This window comes from Gopherus evgoodei, chromosome 7, assembly GCF_007399415.2.
Source record: "Gopherus evgoodei ecotype Sinaloan lineage chromosome 7, rGopEvg1_v1.p, whole genome shotgun sequence".
Taxonomy (NCBI): Eukaryota; Metazoa; Chordata; order Testudines; family Testudinidae; genus Gopherus; species Gopherus evgoodei.
The window spans coordinates 84,788,311-84,810,058 of record NC_044328.1 but is presented as its reverse complement, the minus strand read 5'-3'; the positions used below and the strand labels follow the sequence as shown (position 1 = coordinate 84,810,058).

At 44.2% G+C, this 21,748-nt stretch overlaps 1 protein-coding gene across 9 annotated transcripts in view; it reads left to right on the top strand.

The window, feature by feature from the left end:
• Positions 1 to 21,748, top strand: part of DOCK3 (dedicator of cytokinesis 3) — a 612,097-nt gene that overhangs the window by 87,232 nt on the left and 503,117 nt on the right. For all 9 annotated transcript variants that reach the window (XM_030569027.1, XM_030569026.1, XM_030569028.1 and 6 more), the window contains exon 3: positions 1,129 to 1,169. In XM_030569027.1, the coding sequence (XP_030424887.1) occupies positions 1,129 to 1,169 (41 nt within the window). The remainder of the gene's footprint in view (positions 1 to 1,128; positions 1,170 to 21,748) is intronic.

Here is a 21,748-nt window from a genome sequence, read left to right as displayed (position 1 = left end):
TCTGTGCACTGAATGAGGCAGGGGTCTTATTGAAACAATAGTATAGGATCATATAGTTAAAGACTTTATCATAATGGATATGTACACACCCACAGATTAACAGGTAGCAGTTGAAGACTGTTATCTGTGTAGACATATCTCTAGAGATGTATGAGAGACAAACTTCGAGTTTTATAATTATTTTTAAAACTCAGGAATCCTGGGTTCAATTCCAGTTCTGGAAGGGAATGTGCTTCATGCACCCATTGCACTTCAGCTGTAGGGGGAGGGATCCCTATACAGGGAGCTGCTCCTCCATCGGCCTAACCCCCAGGAATCCAGACCCCGTCATACCCAGACCCTCTCACCGAGCCTCACCCCCCTGCACTTAGAACCCACCTGGACCACCCCGTTAAGCCACCCAGACCTGTATCCCCACCCCACCTAGCCCCAACCAGTTGCACCTGGATCCCACCCCACTGAGCCCCACACACCCAGATTCCCCTGATGAGCTCTATACACCCAAACCCAGAAATTCCCCCCTGTTGAGCCCCAACCACCTTCACCTGTACCCCCTACAGAATCCCATTACCATTGCACCCAGAACCCCACAACAAGCCCCTGTGCATCCAGAACCCCACTGAGCCACCTGCACCCAGATTACCCCACAGAGAACCCTCTCAACCCACACCTGGATCCCCCAATACTAAGCCCCTCCACACTTGGATACTGTCCTGCTGAGCCAGCCTTTCCACACCTGGTGCACCTGGTGTTGAGGCACCGTCCCAGTTCTTGCATTGTGTCAGGGTTGGGTGCAGCCTCCCTGCTGAGTCTGTGTCCCTCGGGAGTGAGGGGGAGTAACTGTACAGTGATCTCCCACCTCTGTGCAGCTAGTGGCCTGTGCTCTCCAGTGCTATGCTGGAGCCTCCACATTTATTTGAGAAATAATATTTGCAGAATTTTGCAGAATTTTAAAATATTGTGTGCACAATTTTAATTCTGTTGGCACAGAATTTTTTGGCACAAAATGCCCTCAGGAGTAAATGATGGCCTCAGCATTTGGACTGTTTTGCCAGTGGCAGTCAGATTATTTCAGTATAAAGAAATGCAGTGCCACAATTTAATACAGTATATTTTGTCCTGTTTTAGGCTGGTACAGAGGAGTTTCCATTAAGAAGCCCAATGTAAAGGTAAGTGTAAATACAGTCTCTATTTTAAAATTTTTTTGAGAATGAGGGCTTTCCACCTTGCTGTTTGCAGCCCTAACCCATTTTCTCCATCACTCTTAAGATTCCACTTCCATTTACAATTATTTTGACGTACATAATTGTACTGAATTCTCTTCTGAATTGATAAACATTGCTTCCTAGTCATCCCAAAGGTTCAGAGACCCTTTCCACCTGCATGCATGTAGGCTGCATCCATTTTGACTTTTTTTCAAAAAAGCCCAAATGCCTAAACAAGTCTGTACAATTCTTAATTCAGGATTTTTTAAACAAATTTAAATAAATTCACTTTATCAAAATATAAATAAGAGAATTTTTAAAATAAACTTAACTGGGAGAGAATATTTTGAACATTTTATATTTCACAGATTTTATAGTCTAATCAAGGAAATTTTGCTTTAGGAGGGCTCTTTACGCTGGCTGTGAATTTTTGTGTGAGTTCATGTATGCTTAAGTATACAAAGACACAAGCTATTTCCAACATTCAACTGGCTTTAGTTTAAAATACTGTAATTTTCAATGTAATTTGTAAAAGTATATTAATGAACACTAGTGTCTAATGAATTTTTTGTTTTTTTTCAAAAATATAACATACATAGTGTTCAGTTACATTTTTCTTCTGATAAAACTCCACTAAGTTGTCGAGCATTTCATTCACTTGCGCATTTATTGTTACATTGTACACTGCATAAATCTGTGTTCACAGTTCTGACACAAGAACCATTCAAACTGACCAGTTTCCTAGGTGACCAACACAGTGCCTCAGAAACAGACTGCATAAAGTTGGAGTAAATCAGATAAAGTAATTCCAAGCAGCATTTCTACCTTTCCAGTATTTCTGTATGGTTAAAATATATGTGTTCATTATTCACTTTCCTGATGAAGTCACTCTTGTTGGGAGAACCTATGGAAGAGTCTGCTTCAAGTTTGTATTTCAATGGAAAGGGATTTTTCCGCCTTTATTTTTTTCCTTGAAAATTCTTCATTTTAGTACTTCAGTGAGTTTTTTTTTAAATTGTTGAACTAGTTTATTTTTAGCTCCTGTGTATATTGCCTGTCTGCTAGATTTTGACCTCTGTGTGGATGGCTTGTATATTTTCTTGATGTTGAGCAGCTGTGTATTTTGAATCTTGACATCTTTTCTAGGGATACTGTGAAAAGTAGAGAAAAGTAGCCATTTTTTGGTATGACTGTATTTAAAATTGTATGTGTACAACTAATTGTAGGCAAAGCTAGTAGTTACGCCTGTTGAAGATGCAGTGCTTTCCATTATGAGACCTTGTTTTCACTTTGCCAGACATAAACCGTTCAGACTTATATTTCCCATGTCAGTTGTTTCTCTCGGGTTGACTGTTTTTGGAAAGTTTCAGCTAAAATGTTTCAGCCATTTCTTACACCAAGGTGAGGGAAAAATACATAGTTTTGCTCACATTAAAAAATTCTCAACTCTTTCTTTGAGATACTCTAGCACAGAGATTCTCAAACTTTTGTACTGGTGACTCCTTTCACATAGCAAGCCTCTGAGTGTGACCCTCCGCATATAAATTAAAAGCACTTTTTAATATATTTAACACCATTATAAATGCTAGAGGCAAAGTGGGGTTTGGGGTGGAGGCTGACAGCTTGAAGCCCCCCCCCATATAATAACCTTACCACCCCCTATGGGGTTCTGACCCCTAGTTTGAGAACCCCTGCTCTAGCACGTCCATGCTTTGCAGCAGACGTTTGAAATTTGGTAAATGGGTCACTCTGGTGTCAGAGTGATCTTTTGTCCCAGTGAAAATCTTCTCAAATTTGGCCAAGTTTATAAGTCCCTGGAAAATCACAGTTTGGACATGATTAGTAGAGTTTTGTTAAAGGTTCTGAAGATTCAGTCTGTACAAAATGTGCTCCACCACCACTACAGAGCTCCTATGTACTGGCGATTGTCTGTGCCATCCTGACACAGTAACTGAGCATGCTGTATCCTAGGACTGCAGGAGCCATGCATGACTTTACCTGCAATTGCACCTCCTGGCAGCAAAGGGACACTGTGGCACCAGGCACCAGAAGTAAGAGCAGGGAGACTCTCTCCTTTGCTCTCAATGCTTCTGCTTCTGTAGTGGCAGAATGGAAGAGAATGATCAAGCAAGTTGACTTGAAAGTGGAGGCTGACGAACAGAGGGGAGCTGTGGAAGTCAGGATGTTGAGTAGCAGGGGTGAAGATGGGAGAGAGAGGAGCAGAGAACAGAACGGAGTTTGGGAGTGAGAAGGTGAGTAGATTGGAACAGACAATGTGAGCCTCAGTAGACAAACAGAATGGAAAGTGCCTGCTTAATGAGCAGCTATTTGATACTGTTTTCTCTATTGTTGTGTGGCCCCATGGCTTATTTACTGCATACTATTGAAACCCTGCTCTGAAGACAGAATTGTTAATTTCCACATGGGCTTTTCTATGGCACTCGTCACTACGATGTCTGAGTGCTTCATCAATATGAATGAATATATTTTTACAACTCCCCTGTGAGATGAGGGAGGATTATTATTCCCATTTTGCAGATGGGGAATTGAGGCACTGAGAGAGATTAAGGCTTAAAGTAGCTACTAATTCTGGGTGCCCAATTTGAGACACCTAGAACCTGATTTTTCAGAGTATTTAGCATTTTATAGCACTTCATTTGCTTGGAGCTCAGCTTCTGATTGATTTCAGTTGCAGTAGTTAATGCTCAGCACTTCTACAAGTCAGACTGCAGGGTCTCAAGTTAGGCACTCAGAAAATGTGGACTACTCAGTTAGTGACAGCCTGTGAAAAGGTTGGGTAAATGACTTGTTTAGCATCATATAGAATGGAGGAAAAGAATCCACATACATGGATCATCAACAGGATTGGGACTGTTAAATACATCACACCCTCTGCCACCTGAGCTAAAGGCGTAACTGATAGCAGCCTTAGGTTGTCATTCTCTGTGTGGTCATGCAGTAGAGGGAACTTGACACCTTTTGCCAGTGGAGTTTGGAGATACCTGCTGACAGCAGAGCAATGATGAAACTTGGTAATCGGGTTCCATTTCAGGCTCTGGAAGGGAATATGTTCTAGTTGGCACAGTTTGTTCTGCCTTTTACCCTCAAGAGTGACACCTTCAGTCCCATCCCTGCCAACCTCTCCTTTTCCCAATTCTATCTTGTCTCAATTGCTGCTTCCTCATTCCAGCTCCACCCTTTTCATCTAGCAGTCCAAGTCACCAAGCTTCGCATACCAGTTTCCTTGCCAAGCAAGTCTTAGTCTCTCCCTTCCAAACTCCCCATCTCAGCCCTAGTCTCCCCCACCACCACACGTTCCCTATCCCCACTGGCTTCCTAAATGGGCTCCTCATCCAAACTCACTATCCTGTCTCTCTTGTTACCCTGCTACTCTTTGTCCCAGTCTTTTTGCCCAGGCAGTACCAGGTCTCCCCCTATATCTCAGTTCTTTATCAAATCGGTCTCACATTCCTCCCATCTCCTTTCCCTGACCCACTGACCCTCAATCATAGTGTCCCCCTAGCTCTTTATCCAGTCTAACCCGCCCCCACCTATTGGTTCCCAGTCCCAATCTCCCCCCGGGTCTCAGTCCTAATCTCTCCACCCCCATACCAGTTTCGTTCCTCTTCCCCCCCTTACTATCGTCCACTCCTAGTCTCTCCACCCCAGGCTCCTTGCCCCAATCTATACCTCCTTCCCCACTGCGTATCTAGCTCTTGTCCCATTTGCATTCACATCAGGCAACTTACTCCTCCACCCTGTCTCTACCCAGCAGGGAATCATGGAAAACTCTGTAGAGCCAGCCTCCTTGCTGTTAGTTCAGATAGCTGGACTTGTCATGGCCTCTGGCAGGTACAGTCCTGCTGAGTCGTGGTCTGAAGCATGCTCAGTGCAGACAGAATCTTCAGGGAATTTAGCTGGAAGAATCTAAGTCTCTGGTGAGAGTGTGAGAACTGTGATTTTTTTCAAAGACTTATTGTTTGGCCAAATTTGGACCAAGCAATTGGCAAAAGGCTCATTGCTAACACAAAGGCCACCCCCTGCGAAATTTCAAGTTTCTGCTCTAAAGCATGGGAGTGCTAGAGGTTTTCAAAGAAATGGTCACTTGAATTTTGAAACATGAGAGAAATAATGTGTGATTCCTAGCCTCTTTCTCAAAAGTTTCTGAATTATTTTAGCTGAAATTAAACAACCACAACTACCATCCAGACTTAGGCAGACACAAGGGATAGAAAAGTTCAGTCCAAACAGTTAGTTTAAGTTATAAGCAGTTGAAAACAGGGTCTTAAAATGGGAAGTCTTAAATTGGGAAGTGTCGAGCAACCTTAATAATATTCAGTACTACAAGTCGCGTCTGTAATAAAATTGTAATAATCTGCACTGCAAGCACTGCCTATAATTATAGTAGCAGTGGGAGATCCTGAAGAGATGATTAGCTTGGTTCAGTCAAATATTGAAAAGTTTGGATATTTATCTAGAAATATCAATCTGTCTAGCCTGGGAGTCTAGTGAGAACAGGTTTTATTGCACTTTTTGTACCTTCTGTTCTTACTGTAGCAGAATTAGTACATTCATAGTGCCCTTTTCTGTAACATTTTTATTCATCTTCAAGTGATTGCTCATGTCAATTCCAAGTAAGGGTGTGTGTGTGTGTGTGTGCTGCATGCACGATCGGCAGAAGGTTTTTCCCTGGTGGTACCCGTCGGGTCAGCTGTATAGCCCCCTGGAGTGGCACCTTCATGGCCATGTATATAGGTCCCTGCCGACCTGCCGCCTCTTCAGTTCCTTTTTACTGCCAGTGATGTCATTGGAGCAGCTCCTCTCTTGCATTAGCAAGCGATTCTCTAGTGGTTTCTTTCTTTTCTCTCTGCAAATAGTTTAAAAGTATAGTTCAGTGGTCCCCAAGCTTTTTTGTCTGGCGGGCGCCAGACGATGAGCCACGGAGGACCGTAGTGGTGGACGAGCATCCACTGAAATTCTGCTGACAAGCGGCAACATCAATAGGTGTCGCCGCCGAAATGCTGCTGACAAGCATAGAATCATAGAATATAAGGGTTCGAAGGGACCTCAAGAGGTCATCTAGTCCAACCCCCTGCTCAAAGCAGGACTAGTTCCCAACTAAATCATCCCAGCCAGGGCTTTGTCAAGCCTGACCTTAAAAGCCTCTAAGGAAGGAGATTCTACCACCTCCCTAGGTAACCCATTCCAGTGCTTCACCACCCTCTTAGTGAAAAAGTTTTTCCTAATATCCAATCTAAACCTCCCCCTCTGCAGCTTGAGACCGTTACTCCTTGTTCTGACCTCTGCTACCACTGAGAACAGTCTAGATCCATCCTCTTTGGAATCCCCTTTCAGGTAGTTGAAAGCAGCTATCAAATCCCCCCTCCTTCTTCTCTTCTGCAGACTGAACAATCCCAGTTCCCTCAGCCTCTCCTCATAAGTCATGTTCTCCAGCCCCCTAATCATTTTTGTTGCCCTCTGCTGGACTCTTTCCAATTTTTCAACATCCTTCTTGTAGTGTGGGGCCCAAAACTGGACACAGTAATCCAGATGAGGCCTCACCAATGTAGAATAGAGGGAATGATCACATCCGTATATCTGCTGGCAATGCTTCTACTTACACAGCAATACCCCTACTTATACAAGCAGCGTCATCCAGAGGCGTCGCTGCCGAAATACTGCTGAAAATCGGCGGTGATGTCTCTGGATGACGCAGCTTGTCAGTGGCATTTTGGCAGATGCTCGTCTGCTGGCCAGTATGCGGGGCACTTAGATGCCCCATTGGGCACCGTGGTGCCCGCGGGTACTGTGTTGGGGACCGCTGGTATAGTTAGTGATAAAGTTATAGTTTCTGTTCTGTGTCGTAGTTAAAGTTTTAGCTGTGGGTTACCCCCCCACACTTTGTTCCTGTCTCAGGGACTGGAGCATGCCTCAGTCTCAGGGCGTTAAGCCTTGTGGGTCATGCCTGAAACCCATGCCAAAGGGAGACCCACATGACTCCTGTCTAAACTGTCTTGGAGAGGGACACCAGGCTCACAAGTGCAAAATCTGCAAGGGGTTAGCCCAGAACTAAGAAGGAGCAAGACTTTTGCTTAAAGTTCCTTCTGATGGCATCAGCTCTTCAACCCCAACTGCCTCAGATGGTGTCTGACCCAGCTTTGGTGCGCACCAGCCTCGGTAAGGGAAGCCTTGGCACCGAGAAAGGACTCTGTCAAAGTGCCACGACACCGCCATTCCACTGACAGTGAGGACCAACTCTAGTGCAAGGCACTGCTCACAGTCACCGGTGCCGCACAAGAAGAAGAAAGCTGATAGGAGGCGCTCCCCTGCTAGGGCAGGGGAGCAGGCGAGAACTAGTGAGATGGATCCCACGTTGGGACACCCAGCCTTGGGCCCGCCTAGACTGGCGCCATCGACTCTGGCCTCTCGTGGAGGTCTGTTAAGTCCAGCCACTCCCCGGTGCGGGAAGATGTGGGGAAAACTTGGATGCTCCCTCCACACCAGACACATTCGAGGTAGACAAGGAGTTGATTGTCATGATGGCGCAGTTCCCTGCTCCACCAGGAGGTGCACCAGCTCAGGCCCCAGGTCCAGCACAGGCAACATGGTTGGCACAGACACCGATCCGACATAGGGGAAAGCCCACTATCATGTGGCACTGATCTCATTCGTTGTGGTACCAATCTCTGGCACCATCTCAATCTGCACCTCCCTGATCAGATTCAGGCTTATCCTCGGAATCAGAGGTGGACTCATAGAATCATAGAATATCAGGGTTGGAAGGGACCTCAGGACGTCATCTGGTCCAACCTCTACTCAAAGCAGGACCAATCCCCAACTAAATCATCCCAGCCGGGGCTTTGTCAAGCTGGGCCTTAAAAACCTCTGAGGAGATTCCACCACCTCCCTAGGTAACCCATTCCAGTGCTTCACCATCCTCATAGTGAAAAGGTTTTTCCTAATATCCAACCTAAACCTCCCCCAATGCAACTTGAGACCATTACTTCTTGTTCTGTCATCTGGTACCACTGAGAACAGTCTAGATCCATCCACTTTGGAACCCCCTTTCAGGTAATTGGAAGCAGCTATCAAATCCTCCCTCATTCTTCTCTTCTGTAGACTAAACAATCCCAGTTCCCTCAACTTCTCCTCATAAGTCATGTGCTCCAGCCCCCTAATCATTTTTGTTGCCCTCTGCTGGACTCTTTCCAGTTTTTCCACATTCTTCTTCTAGTGTGGGGCCCAAAACTGGACAGAATACTCCAGGTGAGGCCTCACCAATGCTGAACAGAGGGAAATGATCAGGTCCCTTGATCTTCTGGCAATGCTCCTACTTATATAGCCCAAAATGCCATAAGCCTTCTTGGCAATAAAGGCACACTGTTGACTCATATCCAGCTTCTCATCCACTGTAACCCCAGGTCCTTTTCTGCAGAACTGCTGCCTAGCCACTCTGTAGCAGTGCATGGGATTCTCCTTCCTAACTTGTCCTTGTTGAACCTCATCAGATTTCTTTTGGCCCTATCCTCTGATTTGTCTAGGTCCCTCTGTATCCTATCCCTACCACTCCCCAGTTTAGTGTCATCTGAAAACTTGCTGAGGGTGCAATCCACACCATCCTCCAGATCATTAATGAAGTTATTGAACAAAATTGGCCCCAGGACTGACCCTTGGGGCACTCCGCATGGTACTAGCTGCCAGGTGGAGCTGGCATCACTCCCAGTACTGCCTTGGACAAGACAAGGGACAGCCCGTGCCTTTAATATCCTGGCCTCCACAAGGGCAGAGATTGACACAGTGGCCATTTGGACACCATGGGCCTACCACCAAGTCCAGGGTCCTGGTTCCAGGGCCCTGTCGGTGGTGTTGGAGGCGTGAATCCCTCCATCGGCCATGTCTGTAGCCCGTGAAACCTCCCCAGCGTAGGGATGCTCAAGCCCAGGCTGATGAGAAGGTCAGCACCAGCACCGAAGTGGCTGTGGCACCAGGTGCTGCTACCACTTCCTGCACCTCTCAAGTGGCCCAAGAGGATTCCCCTGAGCCATAAGGGCAAGAGAACCCAGTGCATCTGAGGGTGTCATCTTCGTCGTCCCCAGTAGCAGCCACCTCCATCACTCTGCCTGCTATGAACACTCAGGAGGGTGGCCCAGAACTTAAACTTGCAGGCAGAGGAGATCTCTGAGGACACAGATCGCATGGTGGATATTCTGGTCCCAGAAGGGCCCTTGAGGGTGGCTCTGCCTCTCATCAAAACCATACAAAATACCACAAAGGTGCTGTGGCATACGCCAGCCTCAATCCCACTGATAGCCAAGTGAGCAGAGCGCAAGTACTTTGTGCCTTCTAAGGGTATGAGCACCTCTTCACCCACCCCCAGCCCGGGATCCTGGTGGTGGAGGCAGCAAACCACAAAGAGCACTGTGGACAACTGGGGTCTCTCCCCAAATCCAAGGATGCTAAGAATCTGGACCTCTTTGGTCGGAAAGTCTACTCCACTGGGGGGCTCCAGCTTCGCATAGCAAATCAGCAAGCAGTACTGAGCCGCTGTGCTTATAATTCTTGGAACTCTCTGGTCAAATTCCAGGAATTGCTTCCTGCGGACTCCTATTTGGAGCCGTTCTGGAGGAGGGACAGGTGGTGGCCAGGACCTCTCTTCAAGCCGCCCTGGACTCAGTTGACTCCACCACCCGCACCATGGCCACCGCCATAGCCATGAGACACACAGCTCTTGGATACAGATCTCAGGGTTCCCGCACAAGGTCCAGAATACAATTCAGGGCCTGCCCTTTGGCTGCTCCAGACTCTTTGCAGAACAGACAGACTCAAGGCTACATAGTCTTAAGGGATTTCATACACCAGCCCCGCAAAGACATTCATGCCCTTGGCCACCCAACATTTCTACCCTGCCCCTCCTAGACAAGACTACAATAGGAAGCAGGACAGAAGCAAGAGGAGGCACCCATCTCAGTCCTTCTCCAGCCAAGGGCAGGTCTCAGCTAAGCAGCCCTCAGGCTCAAAACCAAACTTTTGGATGGAGCACCAGTTCAATACTTGGATCCTTCCCCTCCCTTTGTTAACTGCCTATCCCATTTCTACCATGCCTGGGCTCAAATAACCTCAGACCAATGGGTCTTGAGCACGGTAGAATTGGGATATTCTCTTCAATTTTGTTCCCTCACATCCTCCTATCTCCCATCTGTATCCCTCTTCAGGGACCTGTCTCACGAGCAACTTCTAGTGTAGGAGATGCAAATGCTTCCATAGCTGGGGGTGGTAGAGGAGGTTCCTCTGGAGTTCTGGGGCAGGGGTTTCTATTCTCCTTACTACTTAATCCCCAAGGCCAAGGGCAGGCTCAGGCCTATTTTAGACCTGCGAAACATCACCAAATTCATGAAGAAACTGAAGTTCCACGTGGTCTCCCTGCCCTCCATCATTCTATCTCTGGATCTGGGGGACTAGTTCACCATCCTCAACTTGAAGGGTGCGTACTTCCGTGTCTCCATAACCTTGTCCCACAGACGGTTTCTGTGATTTGTGGTCACCAACTCCAATTAGTTCACAGTCCTCCCCTTTGGCTTGTTGTCAGCCCCTTGGGTGTTCACCAAGTGCAAGGCAGTCATGGTGGCCTGCCTTTGGAAGCGTCAGGTGCAAGTCTTCCCATACCTAGACAACTGGCTCATCAAGTGCTGGTCCTGAGCCCAGGTGGAGGACTATGTGAACCTAGTGCAAAGAACATTCCGCAATCTTGGTCTCATCCTCAATGTGGTGAAGTTGACCCTGGTTCCCACTCAAAGGATAGAATTCATTGGGGCTCTCCGGGACTCCACCCAGGCTAGGGCATTTCAGTCTGTCTCATTTTTAGCCATGAGTACCATAGTACAAGGTCTCCATTGGTTCCCCACCACGATGGTCAGGAACAGCCTAAAATTACTTGGGCATATGGCAGCATGCACTTACGTGGTGCAGCATGCAAGCTGCACCAAGTGTACAGACCAAACAGGGACCATCTAGACAGTCTGGTCACACTTTCTCCTCGGGCTCTCAAGTCTCTACGGTGGTGGCTCGATCCACAAACAGTTTGTGCTGGGGTACCCTTTTCCAAACCTCAGCTGTTTCTGTCACTAGTCACAGATGTGTCAGTGCTTGGGTGTGGAGCGCACCTGAGCAACCTCAGGGTTTATGATTTCAGGCATAACTATTGTTGCACATCCATGTCAGGGAGCTACAGGTGATGCGCCTAGCTTGTCAGACGTTTCAGACCCACCTTGAGGCAAATGTGTATCGGTGTTAACAGATAACACCACGGTAATGTTCTGTATAAAAAAAATGGGGTACTCACTCCTCTCTCCTGTGCCAGGAAGAACTCAGGTTGTGGAACTTTTGCATCATCCACTTGATACAACTGGAGGCATCGTATCTGCCAGGTGCACAAAACGAACTGGCCAATCACCTCAGCAGATCTTTCTGTGGCCGTGAATGGTCTCTCCGACTGGTCTCTCCGACTGGACATCAGCAATATCTTCCTGAAGTGGGAATCTCACCAGGTGGACTTGTTCATGACATGAAGCAACAGGAAGTTTTACAGCTATATCAGAAAATGAATGATTGTTTGGTTATTTCATTTACCAAAGGTAACTGAAGCAGATATTTATGAAGTCATTGTGAGGTAAACTATCTCCAGTTCAACAGGTTAATCATTAATATTTGGAGGATTTTCTTGCCATGCTGTACTATAACTCCTCGCTTAAGGTTGTAGTTATGTTCCTCAAAAAAAGGTGACTTTAAGCAAAACAATGTTAAGCGAATCCAACTTCCCCATAAGAATTAATGTAAATAGTGGAGTTAGTTTCCAGGGAAATTTTTTTCACCAGACAAAAGACACCACACACACACACACACACACACACACACACACACACACACACACACACACACACACACACACACACACACACTATAAGTTTTAAACAAACAATTTAATACTGTACACAGCAATGATAATTGTGAAGCTTGGTTGAGGTGGTGGAGTCAAAGAGTGGAATATTTCCCAGGGAATGCCTTTGTGCTGAATGATGAACTAGCGCTCGGCTGAGCCCTCAAGGGTTAACACATTGTTATTAATGTAGCCTCACACTCTACAAGGCAGCACAAATGGAGGGAGGGGAGACAGCATGGGAGACAGAGACACACACCCTATGTGTGTGTAAGAGAGAGATGCGCACTGCGCTTTTAGGTATGCTCACCCCACTCTACGTACATTGCCTTTTTAAGTAGATCAGCAAGTAGAGACAGCAGCTGCTGCTTGCGAGCTCCCTCCGTCCTGAGCCCTATCATGCATCTCTCCTCTCCCCACCCCTGCTCTATGGAGATGGGATAAATGAGGGGGAGGGGGACACCCTGACATTAGCACCCTTCTTCCCCCTCCCCCCACAGCAAGCAGGAGGCTCCCGGGAGCAGATCCAAGGCAGAGGGCAGGAGCAGCACATGTCAGTGGGGGGAGGGACAGTTAAACTGCCGGCAATTGATAGCCTGCTGGGCTGCTGCCGCGCAGGGAACTTAGGGGAGTGGGGAGCCAATAGGGAGGCTTCCGGTCCACCCTGGTTTCAAGCCCCCTGTCAAGGTTCCCTCCCCACTCTGAACTTTAGGGTACAGATGTGGGGACCTGCATGAAAGACTCCCTAAGCTTATTTACCTGCTTAGGTTAACAGTAATCTGCCACCACCAAGCGTGTTTCAAATCTTAGGGAAGAGCCACTTGGAACTTTGCCTTTCCCCAAATATTTCCCAAGTCCCTAAACCCCCTTTCCTGGGCAGATTTGAGACTAATTCTTCCTCCCCAAGTCTTTACCCCACCAGCCAGCTGCAACAGACTGCTCTTTTTGTAAGTGGTGAACAAAGCAGGCAGCTGCCAAACAACGTTATAAGGGAGCATTGTGCAACTTTAATCAAGCATGTTCTCTAATTGATCAACAATGTAACAATGAAACAACGTTAATCAGGATGACTTTAAGTGAGGAGTTACTGTATTAGGAGGAAAACATCACCAGACAGACATTTAAATTGTTTTATTTAACTAAAACAACAGTGTTATGTATTCTGGATTTTTTTCTTCAACAACAGACATATAATGTTTTAACAAAACAAGTGTATGAATTTTTGAATTTAGGTAAACTTTCTAGGTTTTTTAAATCAGATTTTTGTTAAAATTGTTTTTAACTAAAATAGTTAAATTAAATATTTAAATAAAAAAACCAAAAATGAAATCGACTGTGTCAGCCAGGTCAACATGAGAACTTAAAATATTGGCTTCTGCAGCTAACTCAGTTGTCTTCACCTTCATTTTCCAGTTTGTTCATAATCTGGAAAAGACAAACAAGCTTTCCTGCTTTTTCAAGTCCCAAACGATTTCTCAATTTGGAATGAATTCGTCCAAAGGAAGAAAATATTCTTTCTACTGCTGTTAAAAGTGAAATTATCACTTCAACTGTTTCTGAATCCAGGTGCTTATGTGGCTTCCACCAGTTCACTAATGTGACTTTCTTTAAAACATCATCCGCAAACATATATTTCTTGAATGGTTCACCCTTAGTTCTGAAGTTTATTATAGTTGGCATTATAAAGGGGTGATTGCTGGATGTCCATATCATAGCCAACCCCTCTTCTTGAGCAGTTAAGGTTTGACCCTGGTACCGAGTATTGAGAATATTTGCAAGAAAATGAGCTGGAGATAGTGCTTGTCCTATTCGTTCTTTCAGTGCTTGTAATGTAACTCTGTCATTGTATATTTCTCTTTTTAAGATCTCACTCAGTTCCTTCCAAATTTCGACAGCATCATCACTAAAACAGCTGTTTCCCTGCATTTTGTTCAAGGCTACAGAAATAGGCTTCAGGATACTCAGCATGTGTTCAACATTTTTCTTAAGCCCAATGTTGAGAACTTTGGCTGTGACAGTACCATCTATTTTTTTCACAATTTTGTTCACAAATTGTCATCAGATTAGGCCAGTTCTTAATATAATGCTCAAAACAGTCCACGACCTAGTTCCATCACGTCTTGTGGAAGAGTTAGCTTGGTTCCTCCCACTTTTATCAGAACAGCTGCTGCAAAGTGGTTGTTACGGTAGTATTTTGCAATTTCAAAAATATTACCCTTTATTTCTGGAACACTAAAGTCTTTGGCTAGGAAGTGCATCAAATGAGCCTGCAACTGTTATGTTATTAGCTTGGGACTCTCTTCTAAATAATTTCTTCTCATCTTGGATACAGTTGCAGCATGATCTGTGACCAAGCTGCATACTAAATATTTGAATTTTTTTTCACAGTTTGTTATAGCTTGTACTGCAACTTCTTGTAAGTATTCTGCTGTGTAGGCATTTCCTGATGTATGAATTGTTTCTGTAAGGAAGACATTCCCTTCTTCTGTTGTCACACAAGCACATATACAACAGGATCATTGTGGACATTGCTCCTCCCATCAAGAATCAGGTTAACAATTTCATCCTCTAAACCTTATGCACACTGCTCAATTTCTCTTTCTTACATGTTATCCAGCAGTTTGCCTGCAACATCTGCTCTGTTAGGTGGACTGTGTCCTGGTCTTAATGACTGAACCATGTTAATAAAGTGTGGGTTCTCAATCATATGGAATTGAGAGTTTGTTGCCTAAACAGACTGGGTACTTTTTTCATCATTATCTCTTTTTGTAATCTGCTGTTTTTTATCACAAATTCATTGATGGTTGTTTCTGGATGATGGAGATTTTTTTTCTTTTTGCTACAGGTGATATACTGTGGCTATGTGACATACATGAAGTGACTGAAACACTGTCATTGGCAGATAACTCTGAAGCTATACAAAATGATGGTGATCTGGAAGGTGGATTGTCATAAACAGACAGTTAAGGGTTAATGCCTCTTTTACCTGTAAAGGGTTAAGACGTTCACGTAGCCTAGCTGACATCTGACCAGAGGAACCAATGGGAGGACAAAATGTTTCGCCCAGGAAGGAGGGAAAAGTCCTTTGTTCAGTCCATTCATTAAATTGTATGCTGGAGAGAAAAGATCCAAGAATCAGCCTCCTATCAGGGTAGTGAGTATTAGAGAAGAAATAAATTAGCTTATGTTTATTTTTTTTGTGACTTGTCCTTTTGCATTAGAGGGATAATCAAATTGGGTTTTCTTTTGTGTAGCTAAGGTTTTGCCCAGGGGAACATCCTCTGTGTTTTGAATCTGTTGTCTATGAGAGTAGCTTGTATGCTAATCTCACAGAGGTATTTCTTTTACCCCTTTTCTTTAATTAAAAGCCTTCTTTTTAAGAACCCGATTGATTTTTTCCTTGTTTTAAGATCCAAGGGGTTTGGGTTGGTGTTCACCAGGAAATTGGTGAAAAAGTCTCTCAAGATTACCCAGGGAAGAGTTACAGTACTTGGGAGGGAGAGATTTTTGGGGGGAAGTTTCCCAAATGACTCATAAACAGCAGCTGTTTTAAACGATTTGGGTGGTGGCAGCATGCTGATCTAAGCTGGTAATTAAGCTTAGGGGTTCTCATGCAGGTCCCCACATCTGTACCCTAAAGTTCAGAGTGGGGGTGAAACCTATGACATGGATAATCTTCAGAATCTTGTATGTTGAAGATGGATTCTCCTAAACAAAATAAGTCAATGCTGTTATTTAATTATTATTACCATAATGCTCATTTTGTGTTAATCATTGCATTTACTGACACTCAGTACTACTTTAAAGGTGAAACTGTAAGAGGAAGATCTGCCTATTTCAGCTATTTATTTTTTATCACAACTGTATCTGAAATGATGAGTAACTTCATTAAAATATTCGCCAACTAGGTCTCTTTTAGGTCCTGCTGCCATTATAGATTTTCCTTTCTAGTGAGAGAATGGTATGGTAGATCTCAAATCAATGAAGGCCACCCTGAGAAGGACCTCAAGACTTGTGGAATATTCTGCTCAAACAGTTTCACTGTTTTGTTTCTACTGCCTATCCTTCCCTTTTCACATTTATCTCCAGACTTCTTCTTGTCCAGATCTATTCTGCCCTCAACAATCTTCTATTCATTGAACTTTTTGAAACTTTGCACTTTTAGATAGAGTTAAGGGATCGACTCTGTGTACACAAATTTGCAGAGAGACAATAGGGTTGAGGTCTGTTATTTCTCACATTTATTTATTTATTTATTTAAAACCCTTTTGCTGTTAACAAGCAGGTTTTCTCTGGAGACACAAATGCACAGTTTGAGAACTGCAAAACAAAGCATCTCTGATGGTATCTTGTAGACTGAGTACTGAGTCTTATTAGGTAAATAGAAATATTAACCTAAATAAACTGTAGAGAAGCCCCTGGAACCTCAGAAGATTGGGTCCCTAATCCATGATCTATCGGAACTCATTTACAAAACTTTTCTTAAACATTACATTAATGTGTTGTCTCATACTCTAGAATCCCTATTCCATGATGATATATCTTTGAGCTATAATGTATCTTAATTAAAATGATCTTTAGATGGTTTTTTCCCTCAAAAATCATTTTATCAAAAAAAGCCTATCTAAATAAGAAAAATGCATGGGAATTCCATGGCTAAACCCATTAGAGCTCCAGTACTCTGATTCAGTTACCAAGGTTCTCCTTGGCAATAAAAAGCTTTCATTCATGCCACTTATCTAGCCAAGTGGAAAAGGTTCTTTATTTGGGCCACACAGAAGGGCACCCCTCCGCTGAAGTACTCAGTTCCCTTAATACTGGACTACTTATTCTACTTAAAGCGGCAAGAGCTGGGAGTCTCATCAGTTAAGGTACTCTTGGCAGCTATTTCTGCTTTCTATCCGGGCGCAGCAGGGCAATCAGTATTTGCTAACTCCATAGTTGGACATTTCCTTAAAGGACTAAACAGTCTGTACCCCCAAGTGTGGCAACTGGTCCTCCCCGCTGGGATCTTAACTTGGTCCTGTCAAGGCTCATGGGGCCCTCTTTCAAACCTCTAGCAACTTTTTCGTTGCTTTACCTCGCTTGGAAGGTAACATGTCTAGTGTCTATCTCATCTGCCAGAAGAGTGTCTGAGCTCAAAGCTTTAATATCTGAGCCTCCTTATACAGTTTTTTGTAAGGATAAGGTGCAATAGTGGGCACACCCGGCCTTTCTCCCTAAAATTGCTTCACAGTTTCATACAAGTCAGGACATCTTTTTTGCCAGTGTTCTTTGTGAAACCTCAAGGCAGACTCCATTCTCCTAGATGTTAGATGTTCCCTGGCTTTTTAAATTGAGCGAACAAAGCCATTTAGGAAATCAGCATAACTCTTTGATACCGTTGCTGAGAGAATGAAAGGTTTGCCCATCTCATCCTAACGAATCTCATCTTGGATCACAGCCTGTGTGCTATATCCTGGTGAAGATTCTAGCCCCAGGACTGACGGCACACTCCATTAAGAGTGCAAGCTTCATCTGCAGTGTACCTGGCGCAGGTCCCTATCCAGTACATCTGCAGGGCGGCGATGGGTCATCTATTCATGCTTTTACGTGTCACTACGCCATCACTCAGTAGGCTAGAGATGATGCCGGGTTTGGCAGAGCAGTACTCCGGTCTGCAGCTTGGTGAACTTTGAGTCCTCCTCCAGGGGACTGCTTGGGAGTCACCTACTTGGAATTGACATGATTAATGGTTCTCAATCCTGCTGGAAAGGTATAACAAGTGGGATTCCGCAGGGGTCTGTTTTGGGACCGGCTCTGTTCAATATCTTCATCAACGACTTAGATATTGGCATAGAAAGTACACTTATTAGTTTTGCAGATGATACCAAACTGAGAGGGATTGCAACTGCTTTGGAGAACAGGGTCATAATTCAAAATGATCTGGACAAATTGGAGAAATGGTCTGAGGTAAACCGGATGAAGTTTAACAAAGACCAATGCAAAGTGCTCCACTTAGGAAGGAACAATCAGTTTCTCACGTACAAAATGGGAAGAGACTGTCTAGGAAGGAGTATGGCAGAAAAGGATCTAGGGGTTATAGTGGACCACAAGCTAAATATGAGTCAACAGTGTGATGCTGCTGCAAAAAAAGCAAATGTGATTCTGGGATGCATTAACAAGTGTGTTGTAAGCAAGACACGAGAAGTCATTCTTCTGCTCTACTCTGTGCTGGTTAGGTCTCAACTGGAATATTGTGTCCAGTTCTGGGCACCACATATCAAGAAAGATGTGGAGAAATTGGAGAGGGTCCAGAGAAGAACAAGAATGATTAAGGGTCTTGAGAACATGACCTATGAAGGAAGGCTGAAAGAATTGGGTTTGTTTAGTTTGGAAAAGAGAAGACTGAGAGGGGACATGATAGCAGTTTTCAGGTATCTAAAAAGGGTGTCATAAGGAGGAGGGAGAAAACTTGTTCACCTTAGCCTCTAAGGATAGAACAAGAAGCAATGGGCTTAAACTGCAGCAAGGGAGGTTTCGGTTGGACGTTAGGAAAAAGTTCCTAACTGTCAGGGTGGTTAAACACTGGAATAAATTGCCTAGAGAGGTTGTGGAATCTCCGTCTCTGGAGATATTTAAGAGTAGGTTAGATAAATATCTATCAGGGATGGTCTAGACAGTATTTGGTCCTGCCGTGAGTGCAGGGGACTGGACTCGATGACCTCTTGAGGTCCCTTCCAGTCCTAGAATCTATGAATCTGTTCTATTCCCTGGTAGTTAGGCAGATAATCATTTCGGACATTGTTATAGTCATATATTTTTATCAAGTACAGTTTTAAGTATCCCTGTGTCCTCAGCCAATCATTTATGAGTTGGTGTTCATTAAGAGTTAAGGTAATAGGGAGTTAAGTGAGACAGCATAATCTTTTCATAAACATTCAGTACAAAATGTTCTGCCTAGAGGATTTAATAAAGGACACCACATATCCCTTATATCAAAAAGGTGATAATTAAGATTTACCACTGAAGAATATCTCATTTGGAATTTCTTGATACTACTTTTCTGATGCTGGAACAAAATTCTGTGGAATGATACTCTGATTCTTGATATGTTTATATGAAATGAAATGGGAATAGCCTCTATCAAGATCAGGTTCAGCCTACCTTACATCCATTCTTCCAAAAGTGAGAATCTAGAATCTCTCTTTGATTTTGATCCCTGATGTGGCATTGGTGTCTGGCAGCACTGGCCCTCCACAGCAGAGCAGACTTAATGAATGTACTTTTATCTTTTTAGGCTATTTGTATCAACATGCTTTTGAAATGAGGTCTTTCTGAAATTAAGTAATTATTAATTTTTAGAATCCTTTTAAAGAAGTCACTCAAATATTAAAAGCAGGATATCAGAATATACTGTTGTTTTTGCCTATAGCAGAATCTTACATTTTATGGGTGACTGCATAGGGGAAGGAAGTAGGGTAAGAGAGGTGCCTTCTGGAGCCACTGATGTATGAATTACGTTGCGGGACACAGATTCTGCCAGCCTTCTACCTGGAGAATGAACATATCACTTCTGTGATGCATTTAACCTCTTATTGGAGACCTGATGTTTTTGAGTAGTCTATTTTGGCAGAACAATGTGTTTATGCTTTCTTTTTTTTAAAAGAAGACAGAAAGACAGAAAAAGAACATTATGTTTTATACTCTGAGTCTACAGAATACTGTTTCAACTGCTAAAGTAATTGGCTGAAAAATATGGAGAATTTGCACTGTAGTAAATCTAATCTGTGTTAAGGAGAAACAAAAGGAGGAAGATAAGAATATGCCAATTAGTTCTCCATTTTTTCATCATGCTAAGGTACACAGATCTGTTACAACGGATACTTGAGCCAGCTTGCTTCTTCAGGGCAGAATCGGAACAGTCGGGAATTATTACTATTTTGTTTTACCATAGAGCCTTGGAGCCCTAGTCACAACAAAGAACCAGATTGGCTAGGCACTGTATGAACATAGAACAAAAAGACAGTCCCTGCCCTGAAGAGTTTACAATCTTAGGCTATGTTTACACTGCAGCCTATGCTGGCAAAACGTATGTAGCTCAGGAATGTGAATATTCCGCCCCCCTAAGCGACTTAAGTTACACCGACATAAGTGATCATGGGTACAGCGCTATGTCAGCAGGAGAGCTCTCTCCTGTTGGCATAGAGCATCCTTACTCTCCACTATAGTGCTGTTCGTATAGACATGGCCTAAGTGTAAGATGAGATGTCAGATAGGGTAACAATGAGAAGTATTGGTCAGCATGATAGTGGTCTCAGTGCACCAGTGGCCTAACTGTTGTTGATTTTTTTGTAGGCAGCATGGCAGAGGAGAGTTTTAAGGTGAGATTTGAAGGAGGATAATGAGGCAGCTGTGCCTCAGATGTGCTGATTCCTTTGGATTTGCACACACATCTCCCAACACACACACGCAAAAGGGGACTGTTCCTCCTGAGGGGAGAAAACTCTGATTTGGACGGCTGCCCTAAGGGGTCAAATAATAACATATTTATGTTTGAAAAATAGCCAACCCCTCTCCCCTCCCAGCAAACCCTCAAAGGATAGCTTATTACAGAGTGCTGTGAAATTTATGCTTACGAGGGCTGCCACTGCTATAGACAAGTTGTATAGCAGTATATGCCTCCTTGTGTGGGAAGATTATAAAGGGATGAAATTTCTTGACTCTCCTAAAAGACTAAGAAAATATTGGGCTGTCATCACCAGTTGCTGCTGCCAGTTGCCCTAACTATTGGGCTATCATACCTAATGTGGATTAGTGACAGAGGATGTGGAAAAAGCTAATTTACTCAGTGCTTTTTTTGACTCTGTCTTCACGAATGAGGTCAGCTCCCAGACTACTGCACTGGGCAGGACAGCATGGGGAGGAGGTGACCAGCCCTCTGGGGAGAAAGAAGTGGTTCAGGACTATTTAGAAAAGCTGAGTGAGCATATGTCCATGGGACTGGATGCACTGCATCCGAGGGTGCTAAAGGAGTTGGCGGATGTGATTGCAGAGCCATTGGCCATTATCTTTGAAAACTCATGGCGATCGGGGGACGTCCCAGATGACTGTAAAAAGGCTGGCGTAGTGCCAATCTTTAAAAAAGAGAAGAAAGAGGATCTGGGGAACTACAGGCCAGTCAGCCTCACCTCAGTCCCTGGAAAAATCATGGAGCAGGTCCTCAAGGAATCAATTCTGAAGCACTTAGAGGAGAGGAAAGTGATCAGGAACAGTCAGCATGTATTCACCAAGGGCAAGTCATGCCTGACTAACCTAATTGCCTTCTATGACAAGATAGCTGTCTCTTTGGATGAGGGGGAAGCAGTGGACGTGTTATTTCTTGACTTTAGCAAAGCTTTTGCTACGGTCTCCCACAGTACTTTTGCCAGCAAGTTAAAGAAGTATGGGCTGAATGAATGGACTATAATTATAAGGTGGTTAGAAAGCTGGCTAGATCATCGGGCTCAACGGGTAATGATCAATGACTCGATGTCTAGTTGCAGCCGGTATCAAGCAGAGTGCCCCAAGGGTCAGTCCTGGGGTTGGTTTTGTTCAATATCTTCATTAATGATCTGGAGGATGGCGCGAA